At 36.5% G+C, this 16,976-nt stretch overlaps 1 protein-coding gene across 1 annotated transcript; it reads left to right on the forward strand.

Annotated features, from left to right (window-relative positions):
* Positions 1 to 12,210: 12,210 nt before the first annotated feature.
* On the forward strand, positions 12,211 to 16,976 carry LOC110643392 (chaperonin CPN60-2, mitochondrial). Its single transcript, XM_058149858.1, has 18 exons — positions 12,211 to 12,437; positions 12,543 to 12,567; positions 12,689 to 12,820; positions 13,144 to 13,303; positions 13,545 to 13,720; positions 13,906 to 14,001; positions 14,257 to 14,361; positions 14,469 to 14,555; positions 14,663 to 14,752; positions 14,855 to 14,935; positions 15,006 to 15,074; positions 15,323 to 15,400; positions 15,495 to 15,590; positions 15,660 to 15,759; positions 15,838 to 15,941; positions 16,338 to 16,443; positions 16,541 to 16,619; positions 16,717 to 16,976. The coding sequence occupies exons 1-18, from the start codon at positions 12,400 to 12,402 to the stop codon at positions 16,817 to 16,819; spliced, it is 1,725 nt and encodes a 574-aa protein (XP_058005841.1). The 5' UTR covers positions 12,211 to 12,399; the 3' UTR covers positions 16,820 to 16,976.

Below are 16,976 nucleotides of genomic sequence, written 5' to 3' on the forward strand. Positions count from 1 at the left end.
ATCTTTTTTAGGGCACATAGTATCGGTAAAAGGCATTAAGGTAGATTCCAGCAAGATTGAAGGTATCCTTTATTGGAAGCCACCCAGGAATGTCATAGAAATTCACAGTTTTCTGGATTTAGCTGGATACTACTGTCGATTTGTGAAGGGTTTCTTTATGTTGGCTTCTCCACTAACCAAGCTACTTCAGAAAGATATGAAATTTTAGTGGACGGATAAATGCCAGCAGAGTTTTGATGAACTGAAGAGATGTTTGACAGAAGCTCCAGTCCTGACTTTACCTACCCCGGGTAAAGAATACACAGTTTATAGTGATGCTTCTCACAATGGGTTAGGTTGTGTACTGATACAAGATCGAAATGTTATTGCATATGTATCACGCCAGCTAAAACCGCATGAGAGGAATTATCCGACACATGTCTTGGAGCTTATAGCTATTGTATTTGCTCTTAAGATCTGTAGACACTATTTGTATATGGAAAAGTGCTACATCTACACAGATCATAAGAGTTTGAAGTATCTGGGCACCTATAAAGAGTTGAATTTGAGACAGAGGAGATGGTTAGAGCTGATTAAAGATTATGATTGTCTGATAGACTATCAGCCAGGAAAAGCTAATGTGATGGCTGACGCCTTAAATCGCAAGACTATGGCAAGTCTACAAATTTCTCCTTTGCCCATGGTACATGAGTTGAGAGCATTACATGCCAGCTTAGAGATTAATGATAAGGGGCAGACAGTAGTTGCATGGCATGTACAGCCAGTGTTGATTGATTAGATCAGAATGGCTGCTCAGAATGATGAAAGATATCAGAAACTACTGGAAGAAGTCTGGCAAGGCAAGAAAACTGAATTCTCTATGAGAGATGATGGTTTACTGCTACACCAGGGCAGAATGTGCGTTCCTAATGATGTTAACTTGAGACAGATCATTATAAAGGAAGCACATGAGTCTCCTTTTGTTATGTACCCTAGTGGCACTAAGATGTACAAAGGATTAAAGGAGTATTACTGGTGGATGGGTATAAAAAGGGATGTAGCTGATTTTGTCTCCAAATGCCTAACTTGTCAGCAAGTGAAGGCAGAGCATCAAGTACTAGCTTGTTTACTACATCCATTATCAGTACTTGAGTGGAAATAAGAACGAATAACTATGGATTTTGTGATGGGACTTTTGAGGACACAGAAGAACCATGATGTAGTATGGGTTATAATTAATAGACTGACCAAGTCTGCTCATTTTCTGCCAGTCTGGATGGACTATAGCCTGGAGAGATTGGCCAAATTGTACATAGATGAGGTTTTAAGGTTACATGGAGTGCTAGTATCGATTGTATCTGACAGAGATCCTAGATTCACTTCTAGATTTTTGGGTTGTCTTCAGAGAGCCCTAGGAACTAGATTGAACTTCAGCACGGCATTCCACCCACAGACAGATGGCTAGTCTGAGAGGGTAATTTAGATATTGGAGGATATGCTACGGGCTTATGTGATTAAGTTTGAGGGCAGCTGGGATACACAATTGCCTTTGATTGAGTTCGCTTATAACAATAGCTAGCAATCAAGCATTAGGATGCCTCCATATGAAGCTTTGTATGGCAGAAAGTGCAGAACTCTCCTATGCTAGGATGAAGTAGGTGAAAGAAAGATGATTGGACTAGAAATTGTTCAGCAGACAGAGGAAAAGATCAGGCTGATCAGAGATCGACTTAAGGCTACATCAGACTGTCAGAAGTCCTATATTGATTTGAAGAGAAGGGATATTGAATATGCAGTGGGTGATAAAGTATTCCTCAAGGTTTCCCCTTAGAAAAAAATTATGAGATTTGGCAGAAACGGGAAACTGAGTCCTCGTATCATCAGGCCATATGAGGTTCTGGAAAAAGTGGGTCCTTTGGCATATCGTTTAGCACTACCCCCAGAGCTAGAGAAACATAATGTCTTCCATGTGTCCATGTTGAGGAGGTATAGATCAGACCCATCTCATGTACTACCAGTAGAAGAGATTGAAGTAAATCCAGACCTCACATATGAGGAAGAACCCATAGATATTCTGGAATATGAGGTGAAGCAGCTACGGAACAAGCAGATACCATTGGTTAAAGTGTTGTGGAACCATAATTCAGGACAAGAAGCTACTTGGGAACGAGAGGAGAACATGAGGAGACAACACCCACAGCTGTTCAGAGATTGATACCAAGTAAAATTTCGAGACGAAATTTATTTTAAGGGGGAGAGAATTGCAACATCCATATATGCATAGCCTGATATATTTTATTGTTCTGGTGATCGGTGTCAGTCTGGACAATTAAGAAGATTAGAACCACATTTAAGACAATTAGAAAAACCCTGAATGAAAATAAATAGTGATTGCCAGATAGTTAAGTACAAATAGAAAAAAAAAACAGAATATAAAAGGTTAAATGAGCCGGAAGTCACAGCGATGGGTGACCTTACCGAGAAATGACTACGAGGTCAGTCCTAACCCTACTTTTGAACCAGAAAATGTGACGCCGCAGTCCTAAGGACTATTGCGAACCTAGTGGAAAAGAGAATATCACAGAAAAGAATTGATAAGTAGGTCAAATAATTAGGTCAGGACTTCGAAAGAAATACCAAATTATTTGCAAATCGAATCAATCCGGTAAGGGGTAATTTGGTCAATTTACCCCTAGAGGTAACTAATGACCTAACTGTTCAATAAAATCGGAGAAATGAAAATTTCAGAATAGAGAATTAAATTAAAGAACTATGAAAAAAAAGAAAAGGAAAAAGAAAAGAAAAGGAATTCTTACATCACTTTGATGACATCATCTATGATGTCAAAATAAATTTTTGATTTCCTTAAATTTTTGACTAAGTCAAATTAACATAAAAACATATAAAATTAAAAGAAATAAAAATTGCTTCATCTTCCTCAATTTGTGCCGTCCCTCTCTCTCCAATTCTCTCTCAAACTTCCATGAAAACCACCATTAAAGCTTGATCCAAGTTTTCAATTCCATAAATTAACCCTAATTTCCTCAAAATTTCCCCATAAACCCTACTTTGGCAAGTAGATAAGGAGATTGAAGAAACAAAGTAAGGAAGAAAAGTGAAGATTTGGAGAATTAGAAATCAAAGTTGAGGTTAGTAAGTAAACTTAAATTTTATTGTTTAATTTCTATGTTTTTAGTTAAGTTAACTTAGAATTTAACTTAAATTCAAACAAAAACCATTATGGAGGACTAAATGGAAAATTCAGCCAGCAATAAGGGGAAATGGAATTGCATGAATTTGATGGAATTAAAGTGTTAATTTAGTTAAATTAAGCATGTAAATAATCTATGCACTTTAATTTCATTAGATTACACAATTGAGGAATTAGGGTTCTTTAAGCCTCTTGAAATTAGGGGAAAAATTGAAGGAAATGGTCAATTGATGCAAATGACCTTAATTGAGGTTATAAATGGTTAATTGGGGCCATTTGTGATGTGTTGGAATTGGTAAAATTGAAAAGCAATTCGGATTGGTTAGGGTCCCAATCTGGCAGCTTGACCTAGGTCCTTTTCAGAGACCAAAACTAAAATTTTACGAATCCAATTGGTATGAGGCCAATTGAGAATGAAAGTAGAAACATAATGACACGTTTTTCATTTTAGAAACCATGCCCAGAAAATGACATTTAGATAGTGAACAATTAGGTCAAATCAGGGTAATGTGCACTGCCATTGTACAAAAATAACCAAATAAATAGTATTTATTCATTTAGCCATAACTTGGTCTAGGTAGGTCCAAATGAAATGATTTTTGTGGCATTGGAAAGTTATGACATAGAACTACAACTTTTATGGAGAAAACCAACCCAAATTCTACCCATAACCAAGTGAAATTGTCACCCAAAGTTAGTGGTCCAAAACTGCCAAAACCAATTAGGTGCCCAGAAATTCTGGGTAACACCAATCCGGCTAGCCTTATTCAAATGGCTATATCTTGGCCTACAAAACTCCAAATGGAGTGATTCAAAAAAAGAATTAAAGATAAGACAATAAGGAACAACTTTGATGAAGGACACTTAGTCAAATTCTCACAGTAACCAGACTAATAGAACAGTGCAAAACATGGCACAAAAACTGAAAATTTGAAATTGTCATTAGGAGACCTAAAAAATTAAAGGGGTAACAAAAACTAACAAATTAGGCACCCAAAATGTGGTATGTGGGTGTAATTGGAATTTACATATCTATTAAGCATGAAAAAGTCAACATTTTGACTTGAATAGTGCTATGAATAGTAACCCTGAAATGCAAATTTTTAATAACATGATTTTAAGCATATTAAGATTAGAATTAAGTAGACATGAATTTATTTATTGGATTTATTATAACTTGTGATACTGAAACACTGTAAATTGTGTGTTTCAGTTGAGAAGAATACGGAAAAAGGAAAAGAAACATCGAGTCAAGGCCTAAAGGTGACTCGCATGAGGTTTGTGCACAACATAGAATTTTTCTGTAAATTTTCTTTAGCAAATTATTTTGAATGAATAAATTGTGACTTATTTGTATTGGAAATTGTGATTTAATGGAACAATATGCTTTTGACCTAAATTGTTGGAAATTTTAGTGGTATGTGATGAATTGCAAATAAATGTTTAGCAAATTGTTAAGATAGTTTTGAAACCACAGTATCATGACCATATATCTGAATGCCTCATTAGCATGACTAGTGGGAGGAAATAGTTTTGAATTTCTTCTCTGGCTGAAGTGTTGAGATGTGTGTCAGTAGAGAAAGAAATTTGAATGGGTACCCATAGTTTGAGCTAGCTAGCCTTGGTATGCCTCATAAGCATCTGGCTATTGAGATGAACACTATATTGATGGCATGATATGACTGTGTGTTCTTATAAAGTTTATTTTGTGACTTTTGAAATGAAAATTCTTTGATGAAAATTTAAAATTGTGTTTTGTATATATTTACTGACTTCATCATTATAATTGGATATTTGTGATTTAATTATGCATAAAGGAGTATTTTTAGTATATTATGCACCACTGAGTCATTGTACTCAGTGATAGCTTTTTATTGCTGTTGCAGGTAGAGAGACTAGTAAAGTAGCCGGGTGAGCTACTGAGGATCATAGTACTACCTTTGGATCTTTTGTCGGGTATTACATTATACCCTTATTGCATATATTTATTTTGATATAAATGACTGTATGTACATTGTAAATTGGTCCTGAGCAATTTGTATAGAAATTGTAATAATATTATTTTTAGATTTTCTACTGTAAATTTATACTGATAAATGTAAATTAATTTTTCTTTAATGGAATGCGAATGAAATTATTTAGCATTATTTTTGAAGATATTTGAATTGAGAATTGCTTTGAATTGTGGAGTTTGGGGAAAATTGTGTTGATTTGAGTTATGATGGTGGTTGATTTTGATGAAGTGAAATATTTGGAAGTGCTTTCTACAGGTTAAAATTTTTTATTTTTCTCAATTACTGCCAGCACTCTGCCGAAATTTTTTCAAAATTTGCAGAAAAATAAAAATGGTAAAAAATTTTACCTAACTTTTAAACTTCAATTAAATATTTTTAATACTTACTAGAAGTGCTCTCCACTTTCAAAAAGTAAGAAAATTGTTTAAAAATCCCTTATAGTATATTTAATGGATTATCGGTAAACAAAATCAGTAATTCATTAGGTATACCACGGGATCATATTATGTCTTATAGAGGGGTAAAGTGTGATATAATAGGAGTCCAAAAATCGATAGGCATCATCTAACACGTCATAAGTACCAGGCATCAACTTCTTGAAATTAATTATTTGTTTGTAAGGTTCCCCTCTTGGTGCAGTGGGCTGCAGCTGTTGTGGAGGGTGGACCATATATTGTGCCATCATATCGATGGTTCTCTGTAATCTGGCTAGGGTAGTTGCCATTGGGTCCATGGGATCCTGGGCCACAAAAGACTATTTCTGAACTGGTGGCGGCTGCTCTTCTACTTGAGCAGCTTTAGGTCTCCTACCCCACCTCCTCGAGGCAGGCGCCTCATCTTGTGTCAATACCTCGTCTGGCACATCCTGTTCTGGTGCAATGATAACTCTTCTATTTCTACGCATTTTCCTGAAATTCAATAGCATTAGCCCATAAAAATTCAAAATGGCATATTACATAGCTCTATAGACTCATATTTACACATAATTATATAAAGCAGAAACTAGAAGCAAAGATGACAATGCAAGGACGAATGGGGACCCTATTCTCTGCATGTGACTCCTATTAGACTCTTCCCAAAACTTTGGACATATACTCCCTATGAATCTGGAGCCTAAGTTCTTATACCACATTTGTCACGACCCAACCTATGGGCCGGACCGGCACTAGGACCTAGGCCAGCCTAAAGTCCCCTCAACCCGTAGTAAGCCTAACCATTCCTCAACCCAATCCTAAGGCCCATTTGGGCCCAATTTCAAGAATTTAACCGGACAGAGTCCGACCATAAAATGGACCATACAATGAGGAGTTTTTGACTCGCCCGACCTGTAAACACAACTCAACTCAACTAAGCCTTTATCCCAAAAATTTGGGGTCGGCTACATGAATTCGCTTTTTCCACTCTGAACGATTTTGGGTTAAATCCTCAGAAATGTGTAATGCTTCTAAGTCATGTTGTACTACTCTCCTCCAAGTCAATTTAGGTCTACCCCTTTTTTTCTTTCTATCCTCTAACCTAATGTGCTCTACTTGTCTAACTGGAGCCTCCGTATGTCTACGCTTCAAATGACCAAACCACCTTAATCTCCCTTCTCTCAACTTATCTTCAATTGGCACCACTCCTACCTTTTCTCTAATACTTTCATTACGGACTTTATCTAGTCTAGTATGGCCACTCATCCACCTTAACATTCTCATCTCTACAACTCTTATCTTAGATGCATATGACTCTTTCAGTGCCCAACACTCACTACCATATAACATAGCCAATGTATGGTCAGACGGGTAAAATTTTTCTTTTAATTTATTGGGAATCTTACGATCACATAAAACTCCCGTGGCACGTCTCCACTTCAACCATCCGGCTTTAATCCTATGACTAACATCCTCCTCACATCCCCCATCTACTTGAAGGACTGAGCCTAGATATTTAAAGTGATTACTTTGGGACAGTACCACTCCATTCAAACTAACTCCTTCCCTATCACCAGTTTGGCCTTCACTGAACTTGCAATGCATGTATTCTGTCTTCGTTCTACTTAACTTAAAACCCTTTGACTCTAGAGTACTTCTCCAAAGTTCTAGCTTCCTATTGATTCCTTCTCGTGTCTCATCTATCAGAACAATATCATCCGCAAACATCATGCACCAAGGAATACTCTCTTGTATATGTTTCGTCAGTTCATCTAAAACTAATGTAAAAAGGTAAGGGCTTATGGCTGATCCTTGGTGTAATCCAATTGAGATCGGAAAATCTCTTTTGTCCCCTCCCACTGTGTGCACAATAGTAGTTGCTCCTTCATACATATCTTTCAATACTTGTATGTACCTAATAGATACCCTCTTTTGTTCTAACACATTCCATAAGACTTCTCTTGGAACACTATCATAAGCCTTCTCCAAATCAATAAAAACCATGTGTAGATCTTTCTTCACATCTCTATATTTCTCCATCAAGCTTCTAATGAGAAAGATCGCTTCCATAGTTGAACGACCGGGCATGAAACCAAATTGATTGAGAGAGATAGAAGTATCATGACGTAGTCGATGCTCCAGAACTCTCTCCCACAACTTCATAGTATGGCTCATTAGTTTAATTCCCCGATAGTTTGAGCAACTCTTTTGAATCCATATCATAGGGTGTGACGAAATTTTTACACTGGTTGTCACCTACCGCAACCCTCCTCCTTTATCCGGGCTTGGGACCGGCTAAGCACAAACTACTTAGGCCCGACCTGTAAACACAATATATAATAATTTGGGGAGCTCAGCTCACTCTCCACATACTCATAATATCATAAAATCCAATGGTAGCTCAGCTCCCTCATCCAATCCAGTCATGCATGCATATAATATTCTTACAAATTCAACACAATATTATATTACAGTCCCAAATTGATTAAAATACTCCTAACACATGCGAAATCTAAAATTTGACTAAATTGTACAAAATACATTAGATATTACTAATTGACTTGCGAAGAAGAAAAGCAAGTTAGTCACAATAAGTAATCCTCTTGTAGCCTAGAAAAATAAGATGAACAGGAGTGAGTGTTCGACTCAGAGAGTAAAATACTAATTTTAACCACAAGTTCTATAGCTATCTAAAGCTAATGCATCCTAAGGAGTGGAATGCAACATCATCATAAATTTCTTACAAATCACATCATACAGTAAAAAGGTAATTTAGAGCACTCACACACCCAATACTGTTCAAATAGTACATATATGGGAGCTGATCCTCTATACAGCTCTCTTAATCCAACCTCTACCAGCGAGTATCTCTTAAGCCGAACTTTCATTTAATAAACCAAATGCGGGGGCCAGCGAGTGTCTCTCAAGACGTGCCTACCCTGACTTATCCATAAAGGACCGAGTCCCAGCAAGTGTCTCTCAAGCCATGTCTACTCCTCCTATCCATATCCAATACCACACACCACACGCACGCCAATGCATGCATATTGCTCCAAATTATCATAAACAACAACCATGGCATTTCATCAATTAAGAATGTATTATAAAACGTGTCTAGTGTTTAACTATATAGATACATATTTATAAGCGATGCATGAGCATGCTTGATCATTTAATAATATTGAAATTATAATTAAAATTAATATTTTACTCACAGACTTAAACCGAGGTCACTGCGGTGGCTGGGCAAAGGAGGAAGGCTGTCTCGGCTCACCTAACAAATTTTATTGTAATTATTTAATATATTTGACTCAATACAAGTTTGAAAAAGACCAAAGACACTCTAAGTCATGCCAAAAATCCGGCAGAGTCTCCCGTATACCTAAGACCTACCCAACTTATAAAAGAACTCAAAATGTACTTCTATATCCACAAGTCACACATCCACAACTCAATTGCATCACATGGCCCCTCCTGGGCCCACCCAAACAGTCAACACCCATAATTTAGAAAATTATAATTTATTCCTTATAATGACCCCTTTTGCAAAAACTACCCAAATGAGCTCTATAAATTCTAAAACTTTGCCCCACGGTCCTCAGCAATATTATTAAGCTAATGCAAAAAGAATTATATTTTTCTAACCTACCACGAATATTTTATAGATTTTTAATCAAAATCAGTCACTAGAAATTAAGAAAAATGAGGGTTCGGGTTTACCTATGCCAATTCCGACCCTGGAGATGTGTCCGGGATGTCTAAAAATGGTGGGATAACCTATACTCTCAACCTGATTCTGAAGCTTTCATGGTAGTCTACCTGCCCGGCCCGAAATTGCAGATCCTAGCAATCGTTGAATTTCCATGAATTGAATGTATCTACGCGAAGCCCACAACACGGAGGTTAGTATATAATTTTTACGGAATTTTCTAAACTCATTTAATGCTCGAAAAAATACTGTGAAGTTTTGTGGGACTCACCGAAAAACGGTATCAGAAAAATTTGAAATAGGTATTGCCGTGAAGCTCTCGATGAGTGGAGCACTCCTATACTCTCAGATTTTTGGTGGGGTTTACGATTTTCGAGAAATCTAGCCCAAAAGTCAAAATGGGCTAAAACTTCCTGAGCAAAAATTGGACAAACTACTTAATGAATTTTTATATTCTTAGTGTCTATGGAAAGCTCTCAGGTGTAGATGTGTTTTGGAACAAGATACAGTCCGATTGGTGGCCGAATTGGCCGAAATCAGTCTGGGAAGTCAAAGCAACGCGCGTGCGCGGGGAGGAGTTTGTTGCGATTTTTCGGTGGCCTGGAAGCCTGCCGACGGCTGGGGAAGGGCGGAGGAGGTCGGTGACGGCGCAGGGAGAGGTGGGGGTCCGGTGGTCAGCGCGGAGGGAGAGGGAGGAGAGAGAAACGGGAGGAAGAAAATGGCGTTGGCGAGAGAAGAAACGATAAGGAAAAAAAAAAGAAGAAGGGATCGGTTCGATTCAACGATCCGTTTTAGTTCAGTTTGATTTGATCAGTTCGATTCAGAATACCTAAAAATTGAATTTTTACTCTGTATTGGGATAAAAAATGAGGCCCAAAAATTCTGAAAAAATTCTATAAAACTCAAAAAAATTTGTACGGTATAAATATATTTTTAGTTTTGCCACGTGATCTTTAAATTAATGTTTAAAAATCACCAAAGTTTTATATTTTCGAAAAATTGAACCCGTTTTCTAAAAATTCGAAAAATTTCAAATAATTTTCGTAAAATTTAAATAAAATAAAATATTGATAGTTACCCATAAAATAATTAAATTAAAAATTAGAGGTGTTACATAAAAAGTTAGCGAAACTAAATTATAGAACTAATTAACATGTTTTCCAAAACATAGGGAATAACTAATTAGTATCACTAAAATAGAGAGACTAAATAGTAATTTGACTATAATTAAAATCTATTAATTAATAAAAAAACTGATGGATAGACCAAACAGTTTAATAGAAGCAAAATACATGAATTAAATAATATATTTTTTAAAATATAGATGCTAATAGTTGATTTTATTAAAATGAAGATACTAAATAATAATTTTTTTTAATTACTAAAATTTTTAAATTTCAATTTAACAAGACCCGATCAGCATTTTTAACATTGTTACGTGTTTTGTCACTTAAGTGATAACAGCGAAAAAAACATATATCTTTGATATTAAGAACACAAAACTACATGATATTTTTTTTTGTGCTTCCTCGTAAAGGGTAACTAATATTCTATAGTTCAGTAATGCTAAAATCGTCCTTAAAACTGTAAATCTAGAGTTAGAGTCTCAATTAAAATCAAATTGAAAAAAAAAAAACTAATGAAAGCATAGATAAACATTTTGTATAGAAATTTTTTATTAGAAAACCAATTTCATTCAAACTAAGCAAAGATAGTACATAAATAGAAATCCAACTAAGGCACATCAAAGCTCTAAACAAATTGATTTCTAGCACACTTTTATATACTCGACGTTGACATTGTTTGAAGAAAAAAAAAATTGACAGTGAGCCGACTAAAAATAGACAGGAAAATCAAGATGGATACGAGGTTGAGCACAGGTTGGATGAGACATATAAAAGTCTTGCTGATCTCCGAGCAGGCCAAATCAAACTTTAAATTTCTAAAACCATTTGTAGATTAGTAGTCTAAGCATTTTTAATGTCAAAGAATCACCGGTTACCATGAAGCTAGCTTGACTATTGAGTAGATCAGTCCAAAACTTTGCAAGATTTGACATATCTTCTTTTTTCAAGCACAAATAGCTCTTTATAGTGTGTTTGAATGGAGTGACGGATGTTTTTTAAAATAAAGGTAATAGAAAGTACAGTATCAAAACCTTTTCAACTCACTATTAGTAGGTTGAAAAAAATAGGCTTTTAAAGGTTTTAAAACTTAACCTTACTTCCTTCAGAAAAACATCCTCCCAAACAATATTAATACATTAAAAATCTTTATCTTACCTCCAAAAACTTCCTCTTAACAAGCTATTAAGGAGACTAAAGGGCAAAAGTCCCAAAATGAAATTGGCAAAACGCTGATAGGACTTAAAAAAAAAAACTAGAAGGTGAAGGAAAATGAAAAAGAAGAGAAAGAAAGAGGGAATGAGAGATAAGAGAAGGAAAGATGCTAACCGAAGAAATGAAAAAGAAGATGAGGAGGGAGGGAGGTGAGAACAATTCCTCCCTAAATTCAGATTTGTTTTAAAAGTCGTTAAAGAGAGGGAGTGTAGAGGGGCACTTTGCTATCAATTCTAGACCAGAAATTTTTTTTTTTTTTTTGGCCGATGGCGACAATGGGAGAGGGGTATCGAACTGGGGACGTGGCCCTAGGTTTATTGTGCCCTTGCCACTGGACCAAAGCCAGCGATCATTTTGTACAAGAAATTGAAGCTATGCTATATCAATTCAAACATTATTAATCACAGTTTGGTCCTCAATTATATGTCAACCTGGAGTAAGGAAAATTCATTGCAAAGGAGAGGAAGGAAAAAAATTGAAGATGAAACGGTGCCGAATTGAGCCCATGAAGCCCAGCGGCACGTAAGTGGAAGCCCAATGATCAGGAGGGGCATCACCAATATTCCACACGGATTCCTTGTGCTTCAGCTTCACAAAACCCTAAACCCTAAAACTTTCTCCTTCTCAAACTCTTTCGTCTACAACATTATCTCTTCCCTCTTTCTGAACATTCCAGAAACCCTGGCACATTCTCTTTTCGAGCTCTCGAAGTTACCTTTGTTACTCCACAGCCATGTATAGGTTTATCTCTGGCCTCGCCTCCAAAGCCAGGTAACTAGCCTCTCTGTGTTTATGGCAAAAATAGCTTCTTTTGATTGTTTTCAAATCTGGGGCCTTCTCATTTTTTTTGTAAATTTTTGTCCTTTTATTTTCTAGGTTGGCTAAGAACAGTACCCAGCAGGTGATTTTGAATATGTTTCTACTCTGTCTCATTTGCTTGTGATCTAATTGTGTTTAATGGCAAAGTGACTTTTTTCTTTTCTAAATTGAATGTCATTTCTTTTCTTTTCTCTTTTCTTTAGATTGGTGGTAGGTTGACTTGGAGCAGAAATTATGCGGCCAAAGACATTAAATTTGGCGTTGAAGCTCGCGCTTTGATGCTTAAAGGTGTTGAGGATCTTGCTGATGCTGTTAAAGTGACTATGGGACCTAAAGTGAGTAGTTGTCTTGCTCATTGATTGATTAGTTTTGTTTGTTCGTGGTGTTATTGATTAGTATTATATGGGGGGCGCACAGTTGCAGGAATTTAACAAGAAATTTTCTGATTGAGCTACTGTTGTGTTTAGTTTAATTCCTCTGAGTTGCTTATATAATTTCTTTCTTTCTTTCCTTTTCTCTCCCCTTTTTTAGGAACATAATCAATTTGGCTTTTTTTTTGGGTGTTTCTGGAGGGGGAATTTCAAATCCTTGTACTTCAATTAACTTTTGTGTAGTTCAGACATTTGACTTCATATTTTTGTATTCAACTTCACCACAGGGGCGCAATGTTGTTTTGGAACAAAGTTGGGGAGCCCCTAAAGTGACAAAAGATGGTGTCACTGTAGCAAAGAGCATTGAATTCCAAGACAGAGTCAAGAACATAGGGGCTAGCCTTGTAAAGCAGGTTGCAAATGCTACAAATGATGTGGCAGGCGATGGTGAGGATTTTATATGTTAAATTATAATGTATTGTATTTCTATTGTCAATTTTAAGGCCACCTGTTAGTGCAGTTGATATGTTTTTCGACAATGATACAATTTGCGTGCTTTCATGCTCATGTATTCAAAGAAAATGCTCATACTAAAAATGGATCAGCTTTATTGCGCCCTCAAGGTTAATGGTTGAACTGTATGGTGATTGGGTATTTCCTGTTATTAAATTTTTATACATTTTTGCAGGTACCACATGTGCAACAGTCCTCACCCGTGCCATATTTGTTGAAGGATGCAAATCTGTGGCAGCTGGAATGAATGCCATGGACCTAAGACGTGGGATTTCAATGGCAGTTGATGCGGTTATGACAAACTTGAAGAGCAGAGCAAGGATGATTAGCACATCTGAAGAAATAGCACAGGTTGGCTTTGCTGTATTTGATTCTTAAATTGGTTCAGAAATGTCAATTTGAGAGATTGACTTGTTAAAAATGAAAGCAAAGTTGACATGGATTGCTGTTCAGATAATATTTAGTGAATTTGTAGTATTGTATATATTTATATTGAATTTAATTAACCATGCTACTCACATGACCTTTCTAAAAAGGTTGGAACAATATCAGCAAATGGAGAAAGAGAGATCGGTGAGCTGATAGCCAAGGCAATGGAGAAAGTTGGCAAAGAGGGTGTCATTACCATCTCTGTAAGGCGCTTTTGAAATTCTTCCATTCTTCCCCTACTTGTAATTCCTTGGATGCTTTTACTATTAGGAATTTCTGTTCCTTATTTGTGGACCTTTGCTGCACATTTTTGTTTTTTTGTTTGGCTTCTGCATCCCCATTGCTCTTAATGGATGTTGCTTGGGCATTCTTTTTTTTTTTTTTTTTTTTTTTTTGAAACGAGTGTTTGTTTCATTCCCATCAACATATTAACTTTGTTTCTCTCAAAACCATTTAAGGATGGGAAAACATTGTACAATGAGTTAGAGGTCGTTGAAGGAATGAAGCTGGACAGAGGCTACATATCTCCTTATTTTATCACCAATACAAAAAACCAAAAATGTGTAAGAACTTCTTAATTTGAGTATGAGTTGTTTCTTCTTATGATATTCATATTTTAACCTGTGACTACCGTTTTGATGTCACATGGCATCTCTATGTGTATTGACAGGAACTAGAAGATCCTCTCATTTTAATTCATGAGAAGAAGATCTCAAATTTAAATGCTATAGTCAAGGTTTTGGAATTGTCCTTGAAGGTTAGTTGGCCATATAAGTGGATAATGAAAATTTGTTTATTATTTTATTTGATTATTGGACCAATATATTGACTTCAATTTATTGGATAATTTCTTATGTTTGTTAGAGGCAAAGGCCTTTGCTGATTGTTGCTGAAGACGTGGAAAGTGAAGCACTAGCAACTCTCATTCTGAACAAGCTTCGTGCTGGAATCAAGGTATTCTTATGTGTATTCATGTTAAAGAAGTTATATCCATATTGAAGAAAAAGATAACATTTGGCTGGTTACTCATGGCATTGGGTTTTGAATTGGTTTAAGGTCTGTGCCATAAAAGCACCAGGATTTGGAGAAAATAGGAAGGCCAGCATGCAAGACCTTGCCATTCTCACAGGGGGCGAGGTAGGTCGTTGACTCGTTTAACATATTGCCCAATTACTCTGCATTTTTATGTGACTTATGACCCATATAGGTTATAACTGAAGAGCTTGGTATGGACCTTGAGAAGGCTGGAGTAGAAGTGCTGGGTTCATGCAAAAAGGTATGTTTTACTCGTCTTTGTAAAATATGTGAAGCAGAAGCTTTGAAGTTGACAATTTAAGGTTTTTAGCCTGGTTGGTAGCGACACCTTCACTTAAGACGAGTATCGACACCTTCACTTAAGAGGAGTCTCTTCAATGTAATGACCCCCAATCAAAGAAAAGGAAGGAGAGAAACAGGATTAAATCCCTTTCTTTTGTCAACATAGTTTTTATTTTATGGCTGACTTCCACTTGCTCCGAATTGTAGGTTACAGTATCAAAGGATGACACAATTGTTCTTGATGGGTTTGGTGACAAAAAAGCCATTGAAGAAAGATGTGAACAGGTTTGCATTGCTCCTTCAACACAAGATAATCATACTTTGTCAGGCTTCAATTATATTTGCTGATAATTGATTTGACACACAATTATTGTGACAGTTGAGATCTGCAATCGAATTGAGCACTTCTGATTATGATAAGGAAAAGTTGCAAGAGCGACTTGCTAAGCTTTCTGGTGGTGTTGCAGTTTTGAAGGTTGGTTTTATTTTCACAAAACCAAGTACCATATTTTGCAAGCTTTATTGTAAATTTGTTTTCTTGTAGATCGGTGGGGCTAGTGAAGCTGAAGTTGGTGAGAAGAAGGACAGAGTTAATGATGCTCTGAATGCTACCAAGGCTGCTGTGGAGGAAGGCATTGTACCTGGTAGGACAAAGTTCAAGTGTTTTGTCTGTCTCTTTCTAAGGACATGAAATAGTAAATGAAGACCTTTTATGTGTGTAGGTGGTGGTGTTGCACTTCTGTATGCTTCTAAAGAGCTGGACAAGTTGCAAACTGCGAACTTTGACCAGAAGATTGGTGTCCAGATTATTCAGAATGCTCTCAAGGTTTCAACCTTTGTTCTAGTCAAAATACACAAGCTTCAATTTTATGGATCTTTATCCTTTTGGAATTTATATAATTAAGATCAATAGCAAGCACAAATCAGTCACATAACAATTCCATCTTTTTTGTGTTTTTTTGGGGGAAAAAGGAGGGGTGGGGGGGGGGGGGGGTGGGTGGGGTGGGGAAGGGGAGAGGAGGAGAGGGGAAGTATTGGGATTTGTAGCATGGAAGTGATTAATCTATTCATTGCTTTTGCTCATATAGTTTGTATTTGCTCTAATCTATAATCTCTCTCTCACAGCATGAGGTGATATATTTATAGATTTGCAGCAAGTCTACTTCAGTGGACGTATTTCAAAAATATATTCTGAATGTGTTAAGCTTATGTGTGTCTGCAGATGCCTGTACACACCATTGCTTCCAATGCAGGAGTAGAGGGGGCAGTTGTTGTTGGCAAGCTTTTGGAGCAGGACAATCCTGACCTTGGATATGATGCAGCCAAAGGTTTGCCATTTTCTTGTTTAACAATGGCAAATTCTAATAAATAACATGATTTTGTTGATTTTAATTTTGTTATTCTTTTTTTTTTTTTTGGTATCAGGTGAATATGTTGATATGGTGAAGTCAGGAATCATTGATCCATTGAAAGTCATTAGAACAGCCTTGGTAGATGCTGCAAGGTAAATGCAAGAAATCCTACACGAGAATGCTATTATTTTCAGAAGTTTAATTTCATTCCCTAAAGCAAGGACCATCTAATTATTACTGGTCATGCAGTGTCTCCTCTTTGATGACTACAACTGAGGCCATTGTAGCTGAACTTCCCAAGGATGAGAAGGATGCCCTAGCCAGCAATGGCATGGGCAACATGGGTTATTGAAACTCTTTGGACCGTGACAGCGATGCTGTGATTTGAACTTTGACAGAAAATCAATTTTTTAGTGAACCACAAGGTTGAGTTACAACAAATATACAATTTATACATGAGCTGAGCTCCTTTTTCTCTCAAATCTAATACCCTGTTGAATGCTTATAAA

The sequence above is a fragment of the Hevea brasiliensis genome, chromosome 7 (assembly GCF_030052815.1).
Source record: "Hevea brasiliensis isolate MT/VB/25A 57/8 chromosome 7, ASM3005281v1, whole genome shotgun sequence".
NCBI classification, from domain to species: domain Eukaryota; kingdom Viridiplantae; phylum Streptophyta; class Magnoliopsida; order Malpighiales; family Euphorbiaceae; genus Hevea; species Hevea brasiliensis.

What these genes read in the sequence shown, in the direction of transcription:
- LOC110643392 (XM_058149858.1), top strand. Translation starts at nt 12,400, where the DNA reads ATGTATAGGTTTATCTCTGGCCTCGCCTCCAAAGCCAG. An exon ending in TGCTGGGTTCATGCAAAAAG is followed by an intron (nt 15,075 to 15,322) that starts GTATGTTTTACT and finishes TCCGAATTGTAG; the next exon opens with GTTACAGTATCAAAGGATGA. An exon ending in TGGATATGATGCAGCCAAAG is followed by an intron (nt 16,444 to 16,540) that starts GTTTGCCATTTT and finishes TTTTGGTATCAG; the next exon opens with GTGAATATGTTGATATGGTG.